The sequence below is a fragment of the Athene noctua genome, chromosome 30 (assembly GCF_965140245.1).
Source record: "Athene noctua chromosome 30, bAthNoc1.hap1.1, whole genome shotgun sequence".
In the NCBI taxonomy this organism is placed as follows: Eukaryota; Metazoa; Chordata; class Aves; order Strigiformes; family Strigidae; genus Athene; species Athene noctua.
The window spans coordinates 2631672-2647546 of record NC_134066.1 but is presented as its reverse complement, the minus strand read 5'-3'; the positions used below and the strand labels follow the sequence as shown (position 1 = coordinate 2647546).

Here is a 15875-nt window from a genome sequence, read left to right as displayed (position 1 = left end):
CAACAACCTCCAGCAGCGTCCAGGCGTGGGTTGGGCTGGCTGGCAAGTGCCGGTCAGAGAGAGACTTGGCTCAACGCGAGCCAGCAGTGTGCCCAGGGGGCCGAGAAGGCCAGTGGCATCCTGGCTTGTGTCAGCCCTGGCGTGGCCAGCAGGGACAGGGAAGGGATCTGAGCCCTGGTGAGGCCGCCCCTCGCTGAGGGGGTTCAGTTCTGGGCCCCTCACCCCAAAAAGGCCATTGAATGACTCGAGCGTGGCCAGAGAAGGGCAACGGAGCTGGGGCAGGGTCTGGAGCACAGGTCTGCTGGGGAGCGGCTGGGGGAACTGGGGGGGTTCAGTCTGGAGAAGAGGAGGCTGAGGGGAGACCTCCTGGCCCTCTGCAACTCCCTGCCAGGAGGGGGCAGAGAGGGGGGATGAGTCTCTGGAGCCAAGGCCCCAGCGCCAGGCCCCGAGGGAATGGCCTCAAGCTGCCCAGGGCAGGGTCAGGCTGGCTCTGAGGAAGGATTTCTGTGCAGAAGGGGCTGTTGGGCGTTGGAATGGGCTGCCCAGGGCAGGGGGGAGTCCCCGGGATCCCTGGGGGGGTTGAAGAGTCGGGCTGAGCCAGCGCTGAGGGATCTGGGGGAGTTGGGGGGGGTCAGGGTGAGGGTCATGGTCGGGCTGGAGGAGCTTCAGGGGCTTTTCCAACCATAAATTCTGTGGTTCTGTGACGTAGAGAGGGGTGTGGGGGTCCCTGTAGCCCCCCCCCCCCCATGATTACAAGGTGACACAGGGTTTCCTGAGGGCCCAGGTCGCCCCATGGGGAGGTGCTGAGACCCCCAGAACTGCGTGGAATGGTCGGGGAGCTCCTCGCAGGGCTGGGAGCGTGGCGGGGTGCTGCGGGGTCGCTGCAGGGCCAAGGACCCCTCGCCGTGACACGGGGGGAGGTTGGGGGTCCCGGTCCCTGGGCCGCTCTGACCCACGCCCCCCTCCCCGTGCCGCAGGAGAGCCCCGCGCCTGAGAAGACCCTGCACCACTGCTACGTCAACAACGTCTCCAACCTGGACGTGCGGCAGCTCTCCGTCATGCCCCAGGAGCCCTCGCCCCCGCTGTCCCCCTCCGTCCCCTCCCCGTCCAGCCCCGCCGAGGCTGCCAGAGTCCCCGACCCCGAGGCGGCCCACGAGGCAGCCCCGGCCCCCGCGTCGCCCCTGCCGCCGGCCCCCTCGCCAGCCCCCCAGGAGGAAGAGGCCTCGGCCCCCCACTCGCCGCCCCGTTTCAAGCCGCGCTCGCGGCCGCCGGAGGACGGGGACGAAGCGCGGCCCCGCCTGAAGAAGTGGAAGGGGGTGCGGTGGAAACGGCTGCGCTTCCTCGTCACCATCCAGAAAGGGGGGGCCAAGCGGGACGGGGACAAGGAGATCGCCGAGTTCATCGACAAGCTGGGCACCACCCTGCGCCCCGAAAAGGTCCCGCGGGACCTGCGCAAGTGCTGCTTCTGCCACGAGGAGGGCGACGGGGCCACGGACGGGCCGGCCCGCCTGCTTAACCTCGACCTTGACCTCTGGGTCCACCTGAACTGCGCCCTGTGGTCTACGGAGGTCTACGAGACGCAGGGGGGGGCCCTGATCAACGTGGAGGTGGCCCTGCACCGCGGGCTGCTCACCAAGTGCTCCCTGTGCCAGAAAACCGGCGCCACCAACAGCTGCAACCGCATCCGCTGCCCCAGCGTGTACCACTTCGCCTGCGCCATCCGCGCCAAGTGCATGTTCTTCAAGGACAAGACCATGCTCTGCCCCCTGCACAAGCTGAAGGGGCCCTGCGAGCAGGAGCTGAGCAGCTTCACCGTCTTCCGCCGCGTTTACATCGAACGGGACGAGGTGAAGCAGATCGCCAGCATCATCCAGCGCGGCGAGCGGCTCCACATGTTCCGGGTGGGGGGCCTGGTCTTCCACGCCATCGGGCAGCTCCTGCCGCACCAGATGGCCGATTTCCACAGCGTCACGGCCCTCTACCCCGTGGGCTACGAGGCCACGCGCATCTACTGGAGCCTGCGGACCAACAACCGCCGCTGCTGCTACCGCTGCACCATCTGCGAGAACAACGGCCGCCCCGAGTTCGTCGTGCAGGTCATCGAGCAGGGCCTGGAGGATCTGGTCTTCTCCGATTCTTCGCCGCAAGGTAAAAGGGGAAAAGTGAAAAAGGTGCTGCCGGGAGCTGCGGGTGCCGCGTCGCTGCCGGCCTCCCGTGCTGCGGTGGGGAGGACGGGGCGAGGGGAGGCTTGAACTTGGAGGGGGGGGTCTGCGCTTGAGGTGGCTCCAACCCTCCCTCCCCTCGGCAGCCGTCTGGAACCGGATCATCGAGCCGGTGGCGATGATGAGGAAGGAAGCCGACATGCTGCGACTCTTCCCCGAGTACCTGAAGGGCGAGGAGCTCTTCGGCCTCACGGTGCACGCGGTGCTGCGCATCGCCGAGTCGGTAGGTCCTGGGGGAGCCTGCGGGGTGGGGGTTTATTCCCCGCTGGGAAAGGGAGCGGTGGCCGCGCTGGTGGAGCCGCCGCTCGACCCCCGGCCCCTCCGCTCCCTCCTCGGCAGCTGCCGGGCGTCGAGAGCTGCCAGAACTACCTGTTCCGCTACGGCCGCCACCCCCTGATGGAGCTGCCGCTGATGATCAACCCCACCGGCTGCGCCCGCTCCGAGCCCAAAATCCTCACCCACTACAAGAGGTAAGCGGGTCCGGGATCCCCCGGGAGGGTCCGGGATCCCCCAGGAGGGGCCGGGATCCCTTAGGAAGAGCTGGGATCCCCCGGGAGGGGCCGGGATCCCCTAGGAAGAGCCGGGATCCCCCAGGAGGGGCCGGGATCCCCCAGGAAGGGCCGGGATCCCCCGGGAGGGGCCGGGATCCCCCAGGAGGGGCCGGGATCCCCCGGGAGGGGCTGGGATCCCCCTGGAGGAGCTGGGATCCCCCTGGAGGAGCTGGGATCCCCCAGGAAGGGCCGGGATCCCCCGGGAGGGGCCGGGATCCCCTAGGAAGGGCCGGGATCCCTCAGCTCTGATTCCCTCTTCCCCCCCCCCCTCCGCAGGCCCCACACCCTGAACAGCACAAGCATGTCCAAGGCCTATCAGAGCACGTTCACGGGCGAGACCAACACGCCCTACAGCAAACAGTTCGTGCACTCCAAGTCCTCCCAGTACCGGCGCCTGAAAACGGAGTGGAAAAACAACGTGTACCTGGCGCGGTCCCGCATCCAGGGGCTGGGGCTCTACGCGGCCAAGGACATCGAGAAGCACACCATGGTCATCGAGTACATCGGCACCATCATCCGCAACGAGGTGGCCAACCGGCGGGAGAAGATCTACGAGGAGCAGGTGGGGCCCCGCGCGGGACGTGGGGGGGATCTGGTAGGATGGGGGGGGGCTCAGGTGGAACACTGGGGGCTCTGATGGGGTGTGAGGGGGCTCTGGCAGGACACTGGGGACTTGGGTGGAATGTGGGGGGGCTCATGTGGAACATCAGGAGCTCTGGTGGGATGTGGGGGGGCTCTGGCAGGATGTGGGAGGCTCTGATGGGATGTGGGGGAGCTCTGGCAGGACGTGGGGGGCTCAGGTGGAACATTGGGTGTTCTGATGGGATGTGGGGGGGCTCTGGCAGGACGTGGGGGGCTCAGGTGGAACACTGGGGGCTCTGATGGGTCGTGGGGGGGCTCTGGCAGGACGTGGGGGGCTCAGGTGGAACACTGGGGGTTCTGATGGGATGTGGGGGGGCTCTGGCAGGACGTGGGGGGCTCTGATGGGATGTGGAGGGGCTCTGGCAGGACGTGGGGGGCTCAGGTGGAACACTGGGGGCTCTGATGGGTCGTGGGGGGGCTCTGGCAGGACGTGGGAGGCTCTGATGGGATGTGGGGGGGCTCTGGCAGGACGTGGGGGGCTCAGGTGGAACATTGGGGGTTCTGATGGGATGTGGGGGGGCTCTGGCAGGACACTGGGGACTCTGAGATGTGGAGGGGCTCAGGTGGGACGTGGGGGGGCTCAGGTGGGATGTGAGGGTCCCTGATGGGATGTGGGGGGTCCTCTGGCAAGACATTTGGGACTCGGGTGGGACGTGGGGGGGCTCAGGTGGGACTTTGGGGACTTGGGTGGGATATTGGGGGCTCTGGCAGGATATTGGGGGCTCATGAGATGGGGGGGACACTCCTGTGGGACATGGGGGGCTCTAGTGAGATGTGGGGGGACTTGGATGGAACATTGAGAGCTGTAGTGGGGTGGGGGGTGACTCGGGTGGGACATGGGGGTCCCGCTCCGGCCGCTGACACCCCCTTCTCCCCCCAGAACCGCGGCATCTACATGTTCCGCATCAACAACGAGCACGTCATTGACGCCACGCTGACGGGGGGCCCGGCCAGGTGAGCACGGGACGGGGGGAGGGGGGTCTTTGGGGTGAGGGGAACCCCCCCAGAGGGAGCAGCTCAGCACTGAACCCCCCCCCCCAGGTACATCAACCACTCGTGTGCCCCGAACTGCGTGGCCGAAGTCGTGACCTTCGACAAGGAGGACAAAATCATCATCATCTCCAGCCGGCGCATCCCCAAGGGGGAGGAGGTCAGGCGGGGGGGCCGGGGGGGGCCGCGGGGGGGCTGGGGCTGTGCCGTGGGTGACACCCTGTTCTCTACACCCCCCCCCCAGCTCACCTATGACTACCAGTTCGACTTTGAGGACGATCAGCACAAGATCCCCTGCCACTGTGGAGCCTGGAACTGCCGGAAGTGGATGAATTAGCTGGGAAAAAAGGGGCTGGGGGCCGCGACCCCCCACCTCGGAGACCTCGCCAAGACCCCCCCCCGGGGCCGCGGGAGGTGCCAGGGCGGCCGGGGGGCACCGAGGAGGCTGCGGCGGGGTTGGGGGGGGGAGAACCCGCCGGCCCTGCCCGGGCGGGACGGACGGACGGACGAAACTGGCAACTCAGGGTTTTCTTTGCTTCGTCCTGCGAGGAAAAAAAGAAAAAAAAAAAAAAAGAAAAAGGAAAAAAAAAAAAAAAAAAAAAAGAGGGGGGCGTGGGGGGGGGGCCTGGTGAGACCCCCCCCACTTCACCACCAGCCCCCCGCCCGCCTCCGCCATGGGGGGGAGCAGAACGGTCCCAGCGCAGCCGGAGCGAGTTTGGAACCGGCCTGGATTGAAATAATTTTTTTTTTTTTTAATTTTTTTTTTTTTTTTTTTTTTTTAGAAACGAAAACTAATAATATTTGCTCGCTAATTACCAAGGTAACACAGACTCCTGTGAGCTCGACAATCCGGGCTCTGCCCCGTCGCGCCGCGGCGGCCAGAGCTCGCTCGGTTCCTTCGATCTCTTTTTGTTTGTGCGTGTGGACGAGACCCCCCCGGAGCGCGGCGGCGAGGGCCCCCCCCCCCCCGACAGACACAAGGAGCTTCTGCACCCAGACCTACCTCATTTTAAGTGTTAGATTTTTTTTTTTTTGGATTTTTTTTTTTTTTTTTTGGTTGTTTTTAAATGTGAGCCCCCACCAACCCAACCGGGCAGAGCCTCCCGCCACCGGAGCCGGACCCTGGCGGGGGGGGGATGATGTGTGTCTTCTCTCCCGTGAGCTCCAGGGGATGTGCCCCCCCCACCCTCCCTCCTTTGGATGTGGCTGCAGATGGCCCCTTACCACGGGGGGGGGGCGTCCCCTGCCCTCGTGTGTGTGTGTGTGTGTGTGTGTGTGTCCCCCTTCCCCGGGAGGTCCCAGCCGTGCGATGTGCCAAGGTGTGAGGTGGGAATGGGGCAGGGAGAGGGGGGGGGGGGGAGTGCCGGACCTGCTCCCCCAGTGCTGAGGGGGGGCTGGGGGGGCCCCCCCCCCCCCCCACTTGCCCGTAGCACCCAGGGCTGGGGCTGTGCGTGGTCGGCGCGGGGGGAGAAGGTTATTTATCTATTTATACCTTATATTGTATATACTAGACGGGGGGGGGGGGCTCTTTGTGCTCTGCTGGGCTGAGATTTGGGGTGCAGGTGGGGGGGGGGGGGCTGTGTGTGGGGTGCGGGGGGGCCGCGGCATTTTTAAAACCCAATCTCCGAGGAGGGGCCGGGGGTGGGGGTGTGTTTTTTTTGGGGGGGGGGCTGGTCTGGAGCCTCCTGCCAGCCAAGGGGCGGCCTCGGAGAGCGAAGCAGCGAGTGGGCATTAACCGCCCCCCCCCCCCCCCCCCTTCCCATCCCCAATCCGGCTGCGGCCCCCCCCCCCCCCCCCCCTTCCCTCCCCCAGGGCCACCACCTGCCCCCCCACCCCCCCAAAAACACACCCTGGAGAATGGGGAGGGGGAGAAACCCCCCCCCGGGATGCTGGGGGCAGGGAGGGGGGGGTTGGATCTCAACGCACAAACGCACGGCGTGGGGGGGACCCTCCTGTCCCCCGGGGAGGGGAGGGGGGCCCCCCCCCCCACCCTACCACCACCACCACCCCCCCCCTCCTTCTAGCGTGGCAGGGATGGTGCAAGGGGGTGGGGGGGGTGGGGGGGGCCGGGGCGATCTTTAAAGCTGCTTCCGCAACTCGTCAAAGCTGCAAAAAGGTTTAAGGTAAAAAATGTTTAAAAAAAAAAAAAAAGACAAAAAAAAAAAAAAAAAAAAGGAAAAAAAAAAAAGGAAAGGAGAAAAAAAAAAAGACAAAAAAAAAAAAAGACAAAAAAGTGAGAGTGGGGGTGGGGGATGAGAAAGTTTTAACAGAAAATATACGAGAAATTTAACTTTCAGAGCTGTACATAGCCGGGGCGTGTAGAAATCCCGTTTTTACCAATACCGGAACCACTGGATGTTATTTTAAAATAAAGCGCGTGAGAAGCCACCGGCTGCCGCCTCTGGGGGGGGCGGGGGGCTGGAGGGGGGGGACACCCCGGCCCTGTGTTCAGGGGCCGGGGGCTGGCCGGGGAGGGGGGTGTGCGCGTGTGTGTCTGTGTGTCTGTCCATGTCTGTCCGTGTGTCTGTCCATGTGTGTGTCTGTGTCTGTCCATGTCTGTCCGTGTGTCTGTCCGTGTGTGTGTGTCCGTCCGTGTCTGTCCGTGTGTCTGTCCATGTGTGTGTCTGTGTCTGTCCATGTCTGTCCATGTCTGTCCGTGTGTCTGTCCATGTGTGTGTCTGTGTCTGTCCATGTCTGTCCATGTCTGTCCGTGTCTGTCCGTGTGTCTGTCCATGTGTGTGTGTCCGTCCGTGTCTGTCCGTGTCCGTGTGTGTGTCCGTGTGTGTGTGTCTGTCCGTCCCTGTCCGTGTGTGTCTGTGTCCATGTGTGTCTGTCCGTGTGTCTGTCCGTGTGTCTGTCCGTGTGTCTGTCCGTGTGTCCGTCCGTGTCCGTCCGTGTCCGTCCGTGTCCGTCCGTGTCCGTCCGTGTCCGTCCGTGTCCGTCCGTGTGTCCGTCCGTGTGTCCGTCCGTGTGTCCGTCCGTGTGTCCGTCCGTGTCCGTCCGTGTCCGTCCGTGTCCGTCCGTGTCCGTCCGTGTCCGTCCGTGTCCGTCCGTGTCCGTCCGTGTCCGTCCGTGTGTCCGTCCGTGTCCGTCCGTGTGTCCGTCCGTGTCCGTCCGTGTCCGTCCGTGTCTGTCCGTGTGTCTGTCCGTGTGTCTGTCTGTGTGTCTGTCCGTGTGTGTCTGTGTCTGTCTGTGTCTGTTGTCGTGTCTGTGTCTGTCTGTGTCTGTTGTCGTGTCTGTGTCTGTCTGTGTCTGTTGTCGTGTCTGTGTGTCCATCTGTGACCATGTGTCTGTGTCCATGTCCGTGTCCGTGTGTCTGTGCCCGTGTCCGTGTGTCCGTGTCCGTGTGTGTGTCTGTGTCCGTGTCCGTGTGTCCGTCCGGTCCCTGTGCCCCACCCCTCCCCCCCCCCCGCCAAGGGCCGCCGTGACCCGGCGGGAGGGGAAAGGTCACCCTGCGGTCATGAGTCACGTGTGACGCGCGCTTCCGGTCACGTGGCGGGTGCTGGCGGAAGCGGGTGCCAGGCGCCGGGCGGAAGCAGGAGGGCGGCGGCGGCGGCGGGACCGAGCGGGGCCATGGAGGTGCCGGGGGGGCGGGCAGCGGGGCTGGGGGCGGCCGGGGGGGGCCGGGAGCCGGGGCGGGGGGAACCGGCACCGGGAGGGAGCGGGGCCGGGGGCAGCGACCCGGCCCGACCCGTGTCTGCCCGCAGGATCCCGGCCCCGGCCCCGGCCCCGGCCCCGGCCCCGGCCCCGGCCCCGGCCCGGCCGCGGAGACCCCGGCGGAGCTGAACCCTCCGGGGCTGGAAGGTGATACCGGGAGTGTCTGGGGGGGCCCCGGGGTGCGGACGGGGGGGCCGGCCCGGGAGGTGCCGCGTAGGTTCGGGTGTCCCAGGGGAGCAGCGTCATTGGGGGTCCCTGTCCTGCGGTGCGGGGGGGCGGCCAGGATTTCGGGTGTCCTGGGTGTGTGTCCGGGATTTGGGGTGTCCCAGAGCCCTGGGGGGGTGTCCGGGATTGGGGGTGTCCCGGGTTTGGGGTGTCCTAGAGTCTGGGGGGGGTTATCCCAGGATTTGGAGTGTCCAGGGTTTTGGGGTTTATCCTGAAGCCTTGGGTGTGTGTCCAGGTTTTGGGGTGTCCCAGAGCCCTGGGGGGGTGTCCCGGGTTTTGGGGTGTCCCAGAGCCCTGGGGGGGTGTCCCGGGTTTTGGGGTGTCCCAGAGCCCTGCGGGGGTGTCCCTGGTTTTGGGGTGTCCCCTTGCTGCTGCCGGGCGCCTCACGCTGCCCGTCCCCAGGGGAGCCCCACCGCGGCGCCTACACCACCTTCATGAAGTCCCACCGCTGCTACGACCTGATCCCCACCAGTTCCAAACTGGTCGTCTTTGACACTTCCCTGCAGGTGGGCCGGGCCGGGGGGGGCACCCCTGGGGCCGGGGGGGGGGGTGCAGGATGGGGACTGGACTCCAGCTGGGGGGCTTAACTGGGACCAGGAGGCAGGTTTGGGGCTGGGGGGCGGTCTCGGAGTTGTTCACCCAGCGTGTAAAGATCTGGCAAACGGGGCTGGGGGGACGTGGGCTGCTGGGGAGGGGGCCTGCTCCCACACAGGGTGCCCCCCACTTCCTCGTGGGGTGCCCCGTGTCCCCCTCTGCCACCCCGTCCCCCCCCCGCAGGTGAAGAAGGCTTTCTTCGCGCTGGTCACCAACGGCGTGCGGGCTGCCCCGCTGTGGGACAGCAAGAAGCAGAGTTTTGTGGGTGAGTGGGACTGGAGGGGGGGGGGGGTGTGTCCCAGGAGGGTTTTGGGGGGCTGGTGGGACCCCCCTCACCCTGCCCGTCCCCCCCCAGGCATGCTGACCATCACCGACTTCATCAACATCCTGCACCGCTACTACAAGTCGCCCATGGTAAGGGCCGGGGCTCGTCCCCTCGGGGTTTGGCCTCTGCCGGCCCCGCGCGCGGCCTCGGTCCATCCCGGTGTCTCTCCTTACACCCAGGTGCAGATTTACGAGCTGGAGGAGCACAAAATCGAGACGTGGCGAGGTGAGGGGGGGTCCCTACCAGCAGCCTCCCGCCCTCCCGGACCTGCCAGCTCTGCCCGGCCCCCGCGGCGCCGCCGCTCCCCTCAGCGTCTCCTCTCCCCACAGAGGTTTATCTCCAAGACTCCTTCAAGCCGCTGGTCTGCATCTCCCCCAACGCCAGGTACCTCCGTGCTGCGGGGAGGGGGGGCAGCACCCTCAGGCGCGAGACCGGGGTCCGGGCGAACCCCGATTCCCCCCTCTCCCTCCTGCCCCGCAGCCTGTTCGATGCCGTCTCCTCCCTGATCCGCAACAAGATCCACCGCCTGCCCGTCATCGACCCCGACTCGGGCAACACGCTCTACATCCTCACCCACAAACGCATCCTCAAGTTCCTCAAACTCTTTGTAAGTCCCACGGCGGTGGCGGGGACCCCCCCTCGCCCCCCGAGACGAGCTGCGCCGGGTACCTCTGGCTGCGGGGCGCAGGGGGTGGGCGCAGGTGCCTCGCGCCGTGTGGCGGGTGCTGCGTGCGCCCCGCAGCCCGTCCCCTCTGCTGGGGGGGGTCCCCGCCCCGCACCCAGCGCTCTCTGCTTTCACTCCTAGGACCCCCACTTCGGCGGGGGCGGCGCGGCAGGCCGAGCCAGCGTCAGCACTGTCCCCCTCCCCGTCCCCTGCAGATAGCGGAGGTCCCCAAACCCGAGTTCATGGCCAGGACGCTGGAGGAGCTGCAGATCGGCACCTACAGCCGCATCGCCGTGGTGCGCACCAGCACCCCCATCTACGTGGCGCTGGGCATCTTCGTGCAGCACCGCGTCTCCGCTCTGCCTGTCGTCGATGAGTCGGGTAAGGCCGGGGCCTGGCGCCCCCAAACGCCCCGGCACGGTGTCCCTGTCCCCCCCGGGGACCGGCTACACGGAACCCGGGCGCCTCAGGGCCGTTTCCTTCCCTCCCCAGGGCGGGTGGTGGATATCTACTCCAAATTCGATGTGATTGTGAGTACAGGGAGAGGGCTGGGGAGGTGAGGAGGGGCTCTGGGGGGGCCTGACTGTGTCCCCGTCCCCCCCGCCAACACCTCTCCCCCTACCCCAGAACCTGGCGGCTGAGAAAACCTACAACAACCTGGACGTGACGGTGACGCGGGCGCTGCAGCACCGCTCCCACTACTTCGAGGGCGTCCTCAAGTGTTACAAGCACGAGACGCTGGAAACCATCATCAACCGCCTGGTAGAGGCCGAGGTAACCGTGTCCCCCCCCTGCCCCGGGGCGTTGTGGGGTGCAGGGAGTTGGCGGGGGGGGGGCCGGGGTCCCCGCGCCGGCCTCAGCCTTTCCCTGTCCCCATCCCGCCCCCCCCAGGTTCACCGGCTGGTGGTGGTGGACGAGAGCGACGTGGTCAAGGGGATCGTTTCTCTCTCGGACATCCTGCAGGCCCTGGTGCTCCCGCAGGGCCCCTGAGGCGCTGGGGGGGGGGTGCTCAGCCCTTCCTGGTGTGCCCCCCCCCGTCCCGTTCCCCCCCGCCAGGGACACCCCGGGGTGGGGACCCCACTCACCAGCAGCATCCAGCAATAATCTCCAGCCGTGGGGCAGCCCCACGCTGCCCTTTTCTGGGGCGGGGAGAGCCCACATACACACCCCCCCACGCTGCACCCCACACCCTGAGGCTGTGTTGGCCGAGACGGCGGGGTGCTGGGGGCCCCCCCGGCCCCCCCCCGGGGTTCAGGGTCGGGGTCAGCCACCTCCAGGCCCAGGGTCATTCCCTGTGCGGACCCTCCCCCCCCGCCAGTGCAGGGTTTTGCTGAGTTTGGGTTTAACCGCCCTCCCTCAGCTCCGTCCAGCCCCGGGGCTGCCCCCCTGTGCCCCCCCCCGGGCCCCCCCACCCCGCCAGGCCCCGTCTGCACCCGCCACCGCTTCGTGTGTGGAGAGAAACCGCGAATAAACACAGACCTGGCACAACCCCGGCCTCGCCGCGGGGCACGCGGGGGGCACCGCCGGTGCCCAGGGAGGGGGGGGGGAGCCCGGAGAAGGGGTCCAGCCCCCCCCCAGCCCTCCCCGCGGGAGAGGGGGAATCTGCTGAGCTCGCCCAGACCCTAAATCCCTGTTTGTTCCGCCTGTGGCTTTTCTAAAAGGCCGGGATTGGGGACGGGGACCCGGCGGGACGCGGGGACCCTCCCGGCGGTGGCTGCGGTGAGTGGGGGGTGTCGGGGCTGGGGGAGCAGCGCTGGGGGTGGGTGGGGGGGTGACCGGGGTCCCCGTGGGGGTGCTAATGGGGGTCACCGGCCACCCGGCTTTGCCGCGGGGGAGGCGCGAGGCCCGGCCGTGCTGAGCGCGGCACATTCCCGGCCCGGGCGGGGGGGGGTGGGTGGCTGCGTGGGGGGGGTGAGTCCGAGACGCGGCCCCCGCCAGCTCCCGCCACCGGCCCCGGGGTCCGGCAGAGGCTGCGGTGCGAGGTGAGAGCGGCGGGGCTGTGAGGGGGACAGAGGCGCACCCCCCCGGGGTTGGGGGGGGCCGGTGCCGTTGCCATGCCGCCGCCGGAGGGTTGCTAAGCTCCGCTCGGAGCCCGCGTGGGCTGCGGCGCTCGGTGCCAAACCCGGCATCGCTCGCTTTGGCGCAGGGGGGGGAAGGGATCCCGGGGTGGTGGTGGTGGGGGGGGGTGGTGGTGGTGTTTGGGGAGAGGGGGGGGCACCACACACGACACCCCTGGGACGACCGGCGGGCTCCCCGCGCTCTCCCGGGCTTGCCCGGTGGCCGAGGGCCTGGCAGTGCCACCGGGCGGGACACGGGGGGGTCCCCGGGGGTGCACGTGCGGCGGTGGCTGCGCCGAGGCTCCGGGGGAGGCGTGTGGCTGCGGGGTGACCCCCCCTACCCCCCCCGGCTCCCCCTCGACCCCCTGGTCCACCCCGCGGGGGCAATGCTGGGGGGCGCGGAGCGGGGCGCGGGGCGCCTGCGGATCTGCGAGCGGACCAAGCTGCTGCTGGTGGAGATCGACACGGTGGCGTGTTGCAGCCCCGGCGCCGGCATGGCCGCGGGGTGCCGGCCCGCGCCCCCCTGGACCTACCGCCGCATCGCCGGGGAGTACGCGTGAGTGGGGGGGCCAGGGGGGTGAGGGGGGGGCCGCCCCGTGCCCTAGTCCCCCCCTGCCCGCGTTCCCCAAACCCTCGCACCCCTCACGACCCCCCCCGCTGCATCCCCGTGCTCCCCAAACCCTCATGCCCCCCCCACTCCTTCCCTTCACTCCCAAACCTTCACCCACTCCCTCGCCCCCCCCCCCAAAAATTCCCCAAACCCTCACGCCCCCCGCCCTCCCCTCTCTGTCTTGCAGGTACCTGGAGAAGCGCTTCGTGGCAGAGCTGGCCCCCCCCTGGCCCCCAGCACCCCCCAGTCCCCCCCGGCACCTGCAGGACTTCGCCCCCCCGCCCCCCCAAGGGCGCGACACCCGACCCCGCGCCCCCCCAACCCGCTGCCAACCCGAGGGGACGGGGGGCAGCGCACCCCGGGGCCGGCACCCGCCGTGTCCCCCCCGTCCCCCGCTGCCGGGGAGCAGGCAGGGCCCCCCCAGCTACGAAGCCCACATGCAGCGGGTGCAGGCGGCCCCCCCGCGCCGGGGGGGGCCACCCCCTTACATCTCACCCCCCGCTTACGACGCTCCCCACCGCACCCTGCAGCTCCGGCCCCCCCGGGGCCCGCGCAGCCCCCCGCCCGCACCCCGCGCCCGGGGGGCTGTGCCGGGGGGCTGGAGCCACACGCTGCCCCGGGCGGCCACCGAGGCCGGGCACCGGCGGCCCCGCGGGCCACAGCCGGCCCTGGGGGGGCCCGGGACCCCCCGGCACAGCCAGACGCTGCCCCGGGCGGCGGCCGGCCGGGAGCGGGGCCCGGGGCGCGGCAGGGGCCGGCGGGGGCCGGGGGGTCACGTCCTCATCGACGCCACCCGCGTGGTGGTCCGGGCCCAGTACGTGCCCCCCCCGCAGCGACAACAGGTCCGCTACACCGGGGGGTCCCCGGGGCCCACCCCCACCCCGGGCAGCCCCCCTGAGGCCGCCGCCGCCCCCCCTACCACCGCCACCCCGCCAGCGGCACCTTCGCCCCCCCGGGAGCCCCCCCGGGATCCTCCCGGCAGCCCGCGTGTTCCCTGGCGGAGCCCGGGGGGTTCCGGGGGTGCCCGGGGGCGGCCCCCCCCGCGGCGGCCGGCGCTGTACGCCCAGGCGCTGCGCGAGGCCGTGTCGCGCATCCGGCGGCACACGGCGCCCGACTCCGACTCCGAGGCCGAGGGGGGGCCGGGGGGGGCCCGGTGGCGGCACTGCCGCGACGCCCGCGCCTACAGCAGCAGCAGCAGCAGCCTGGAGAGCACCGGGGCCCCCCCGGGGGCTGCCAGCCCCCCCCGGGCTTAAGGGGTGGGGGCTACAGGGGTGTGGTCCTTGGGGGGCGGGGCTTGGCGGGGTGTGGCCCTCGGGGGGCGGGGCTGGGGGCTGCGGGACCCTCCGGCGGACCCTAATAAAGGCTGCGGGATCCCCGTGCGCCGCCTCCGCCCCTTGTGTGTGCGCGGTGAGGGGGGAGCCATCACCCCCCCCCCCCCCCCCCCGCCCTCCCCTGCACCCCCCGTTCTGCCCCAGCGAGGACCCAGGCGGCCGAACCCCCCCCTCACCCCGCGGTCCCGGGGTCAGTCGGAGGCCCCGGGCGTCCCGGCGGGGGTGGGACGCGCCGGCCGCCCCCCCCGGGTCCCCCGTAATGACCGGGTGAGCGCAGCAGGCCTGGCCCGCGGCCACCGGCCCCACGTCACGGCCGGGGGGGGTCCCCGGGTTGAGTCATCGAGGGGGGCTCGTCGTCCCCCCCCCCTCCCTGTACGGCCACCGCCTCTTAGTCACGCTGCGGGGGGGGGAGGATCCCCGCGGCCAGAGGAAACCGCACAAACACCGTGTCCCAATTTGCACGTTATTTAAAACCGGCTCCTCCCCCGCCCCCCTGCGCGACCCTGTCATTATCCCGGTGACACCGGCCGGGAGGTCACGGCGCGGGGCAGCCGCCGCAGCGGGCACCGGGGTGTCCGGGGCCTCCCGCGCCCTGGGGGGGCCGCTCGTGGGGCAGCCCCGGGGCCACGTCACCCCACTCGTCCCCTGTCCTGGCGCGGGGACGCGGGACCAGGGTCTGGGCCTGAGCCCGGCCACGATGGCAACCTCAGCCCACCGCGGCACGGCCCGGGCCTGGCGCAGCCTGGCATGGCCTGGCACGGCTCGATATAGCCTGGCACGGCTCAGTATAGCTTGGCACAGCCTGGCACGGCACGGCTCAGCTTGGCCTGGCACAGCTCGGCATCACTTGGCACAGCCTGGCACTGCTCAGTGTAACCTGGCACGGCTTGGCATGCCCTGGACTAGCTCGGTATAGCCTGGCACAGCTCGGCATGGCCTGGCACAGCTCAGTATAACCTGACACAGCCTGGCATGGCCTGGCACAGCTCAGTGTAGCCTGACACAGTTTGGCACAGCTTGGCAGGGCCTGGCACAGCTCGGCATGGTCTGGGATGCTTGGCGTGGCCTGGCACGGCCTGGTGTATCCTGGCACGGTCTGGCACAGCTTGGCCTGGCCCAGCACTGCTTGGCGCAGCTCAGTGTTGCCTGGCACGTCCTGGTATGACCCGGCACGGCTCGGCACATCTTGGCTCAGCCTGGGACAGCCCGGCACAGCTCTGTACAGCCTGGCTTAGCTTGGCACGGCTCAGGATGGCACAATACAGCCTGGCACGGCACAGCCCGTATCAGTTCGGTACAGCCCGGGGTGGATCGGCCCGGCTCGGCTCGGCTCGGCCGGGCGCGCTGCCCGGCGTGGCCCGGGGTGTCCCAGACGCGGGGGAAGGCGGCGCGGCCCTTTCCGTGGGCTCAGCTCCTGCCCAAACCCCTCCCGCTCCCCGCCGAGAAAATCACCTTCTAATTCGGGCCGCGCTGGCGCCAGCGCCGCCCCCCCGGGCCCCCCCCCGCCTCCCGCCGCCCCCCAAAACCCGCCGCAGCTCGGGGGGGGGTGGGGAGCGCAGCCGCGGGGGTGCCCACGCGTGGGACCGTCGGGGGGGGGCGGGGACGTCCCGTCCGGTACCGGTGGCCCCGGTCCGGTGCGCGGTGCAGCCCGCGGCCACCAGATGTCGCCGCGCAGCCGGTGACCGACCGGACCGAGGGCACCGGGGGACACCGGGGGACACCGGGGGTCCTGCCCCGGGAGCGGCGGGGTCAGGGGGGGGGAACCCCTGCCCTTGCACATCGCGCAGCCCCCGCGGGTCCCCTCCAGGACCGACGGGGCCACGGGTGTCACCGGTGTTGGCCCCGGGGAGACACGACCCACACGTGTCACCGGTGCCGGTGGTGGCTCCTTGGAGCCGTGACTCACATGCGCAACTGGCACTGGCCACGCCACGACCCACGTGTGCCGGCAGCACTGGCCACATCCCCACAGAGCGACGGCTCCCACGCGCACACGGTACCGGCCAC

General features: G+C 69.5%; 3 protein-coding genes across 4 annotated transcripts in view; all 3 read left to right on the top strand.

Annotated features, from left to right (window-relative positions):
- The window catches only part of KMT2D (lysine methyltransferase 2D), a 30077-nt gene extending 25084 nt beyond the window's left edge, over positions 1-4993 (top strand). Inside the window, exons 48-54 of the mRNA XM_074929680.1 lie at positions 978-2148; positions 2309-2445; positions 2562-2692; positions 3050-3335; positions 4296-4369; positions 4457-4565; positions 4650-4993. Coding sequence (XP_074785781.1) covers positions 978-2148; positions 2309-2445; positions 2562-2692; positions 3050-3335; positions 4296-4369; positions 4457-4565; positions 4650-4742 — 2001 coding nt within the window. The 3' untranslated portion in view covers positions 4743-4993. The remainder of the gene's footprint in view (positions 1-977; positions 2149-2308; positions 2446-2561; positions 2693-3049; positions 3336-4295; positions 4370-4456; positions 4566-4649) is intronic.
- A 2912-nt stretch (positions 4994-7905) lies between these two features.
- PRKAG1 (protein kinase AMP-activated non-catalytic subunit gamma 1) lies at positions 7906-11536 on the top strand. Of its 2 annotated transcripts, XM_074929723.1 has the most exons (12): positions 7906-7984; positions 8113-8209; positions 8690-8793; positions 9065-9146; positions 9237-9295; positions 9386-9431; positions 9536-9590; positions 9687-9813; positions 10086-10251; positions 10363-10400; positions 10498-10644; positions 10762-11532. In XM_074929723.1, the coding sequence occupies exons 1-12, from the start codon at positions 7979-7981 to the stop codon at positions 10858-10860; spliced, it is 1026 nt and encodes a 341-aa protein (XP_074785824.1). In that variant the 5' UTR covers positions 7906-7978; the 3' UTR covers positions 10861-11532. The 2 variants fall into 2 exon arrangements, with proteins under 2 accessions (XP_074785824.1, XP_074785823.1); XM_074929722.1 differs by having other exon boundaries at positions 9065-9295; positions 10762-11536.
- A 455-nt stretch (positions 11537-11991) lies between these two features.
- DDN (dendrin) lies at positions 11992-13790 on the top strand. The gene is made up of 2 exons (XM_074929423.1): positions 11992-12483; positions 12725-13790. The coding sequence occupies exons 1-2, from the start codon at positions 12314-12316 to the stop codon at positions 13788-13790; spliced, it is 1236 nt and encodes a 411-aa protein (XP_074785524.1). The 5' UTR covers positions 11992-12313.
- Positions 13791-15875: the final 2085 nt, after the last annotated feature.

Coding starts and splice junctions, on each gene's coding strand:
- DDN (XM_074929423.1), top strand. CDS start 12,314: ATGCTGGGGGGCGCGGAGCGGGGCGCGGGGCGCCTGCGGATCTGCGAG. Junction 12,484..12,724: donor CGCATCGCCGGGGAGTACGC/GTGAGTGGGGGG, acceptor TCTGTCTTGCAG/GTACCTGGAGAAGCGCTTCG.
- PRKAG1 (XM_074929722.1), top strand. Junction 9,814..10,085: donor TCAAGTTCCTCAAACTCTTT/GTAAGTCCCACG, acceptor CGTCCCCTGCAG/ATAGCGGAGGTCCCCAAACC. Junction 10,401..10,497: donor ACTCCAAATTCGATGTGATT/GTGAGTACAGGG, acceptor CCCCTACCCCAG/AACCTGGCGGCTGAGAAAAC.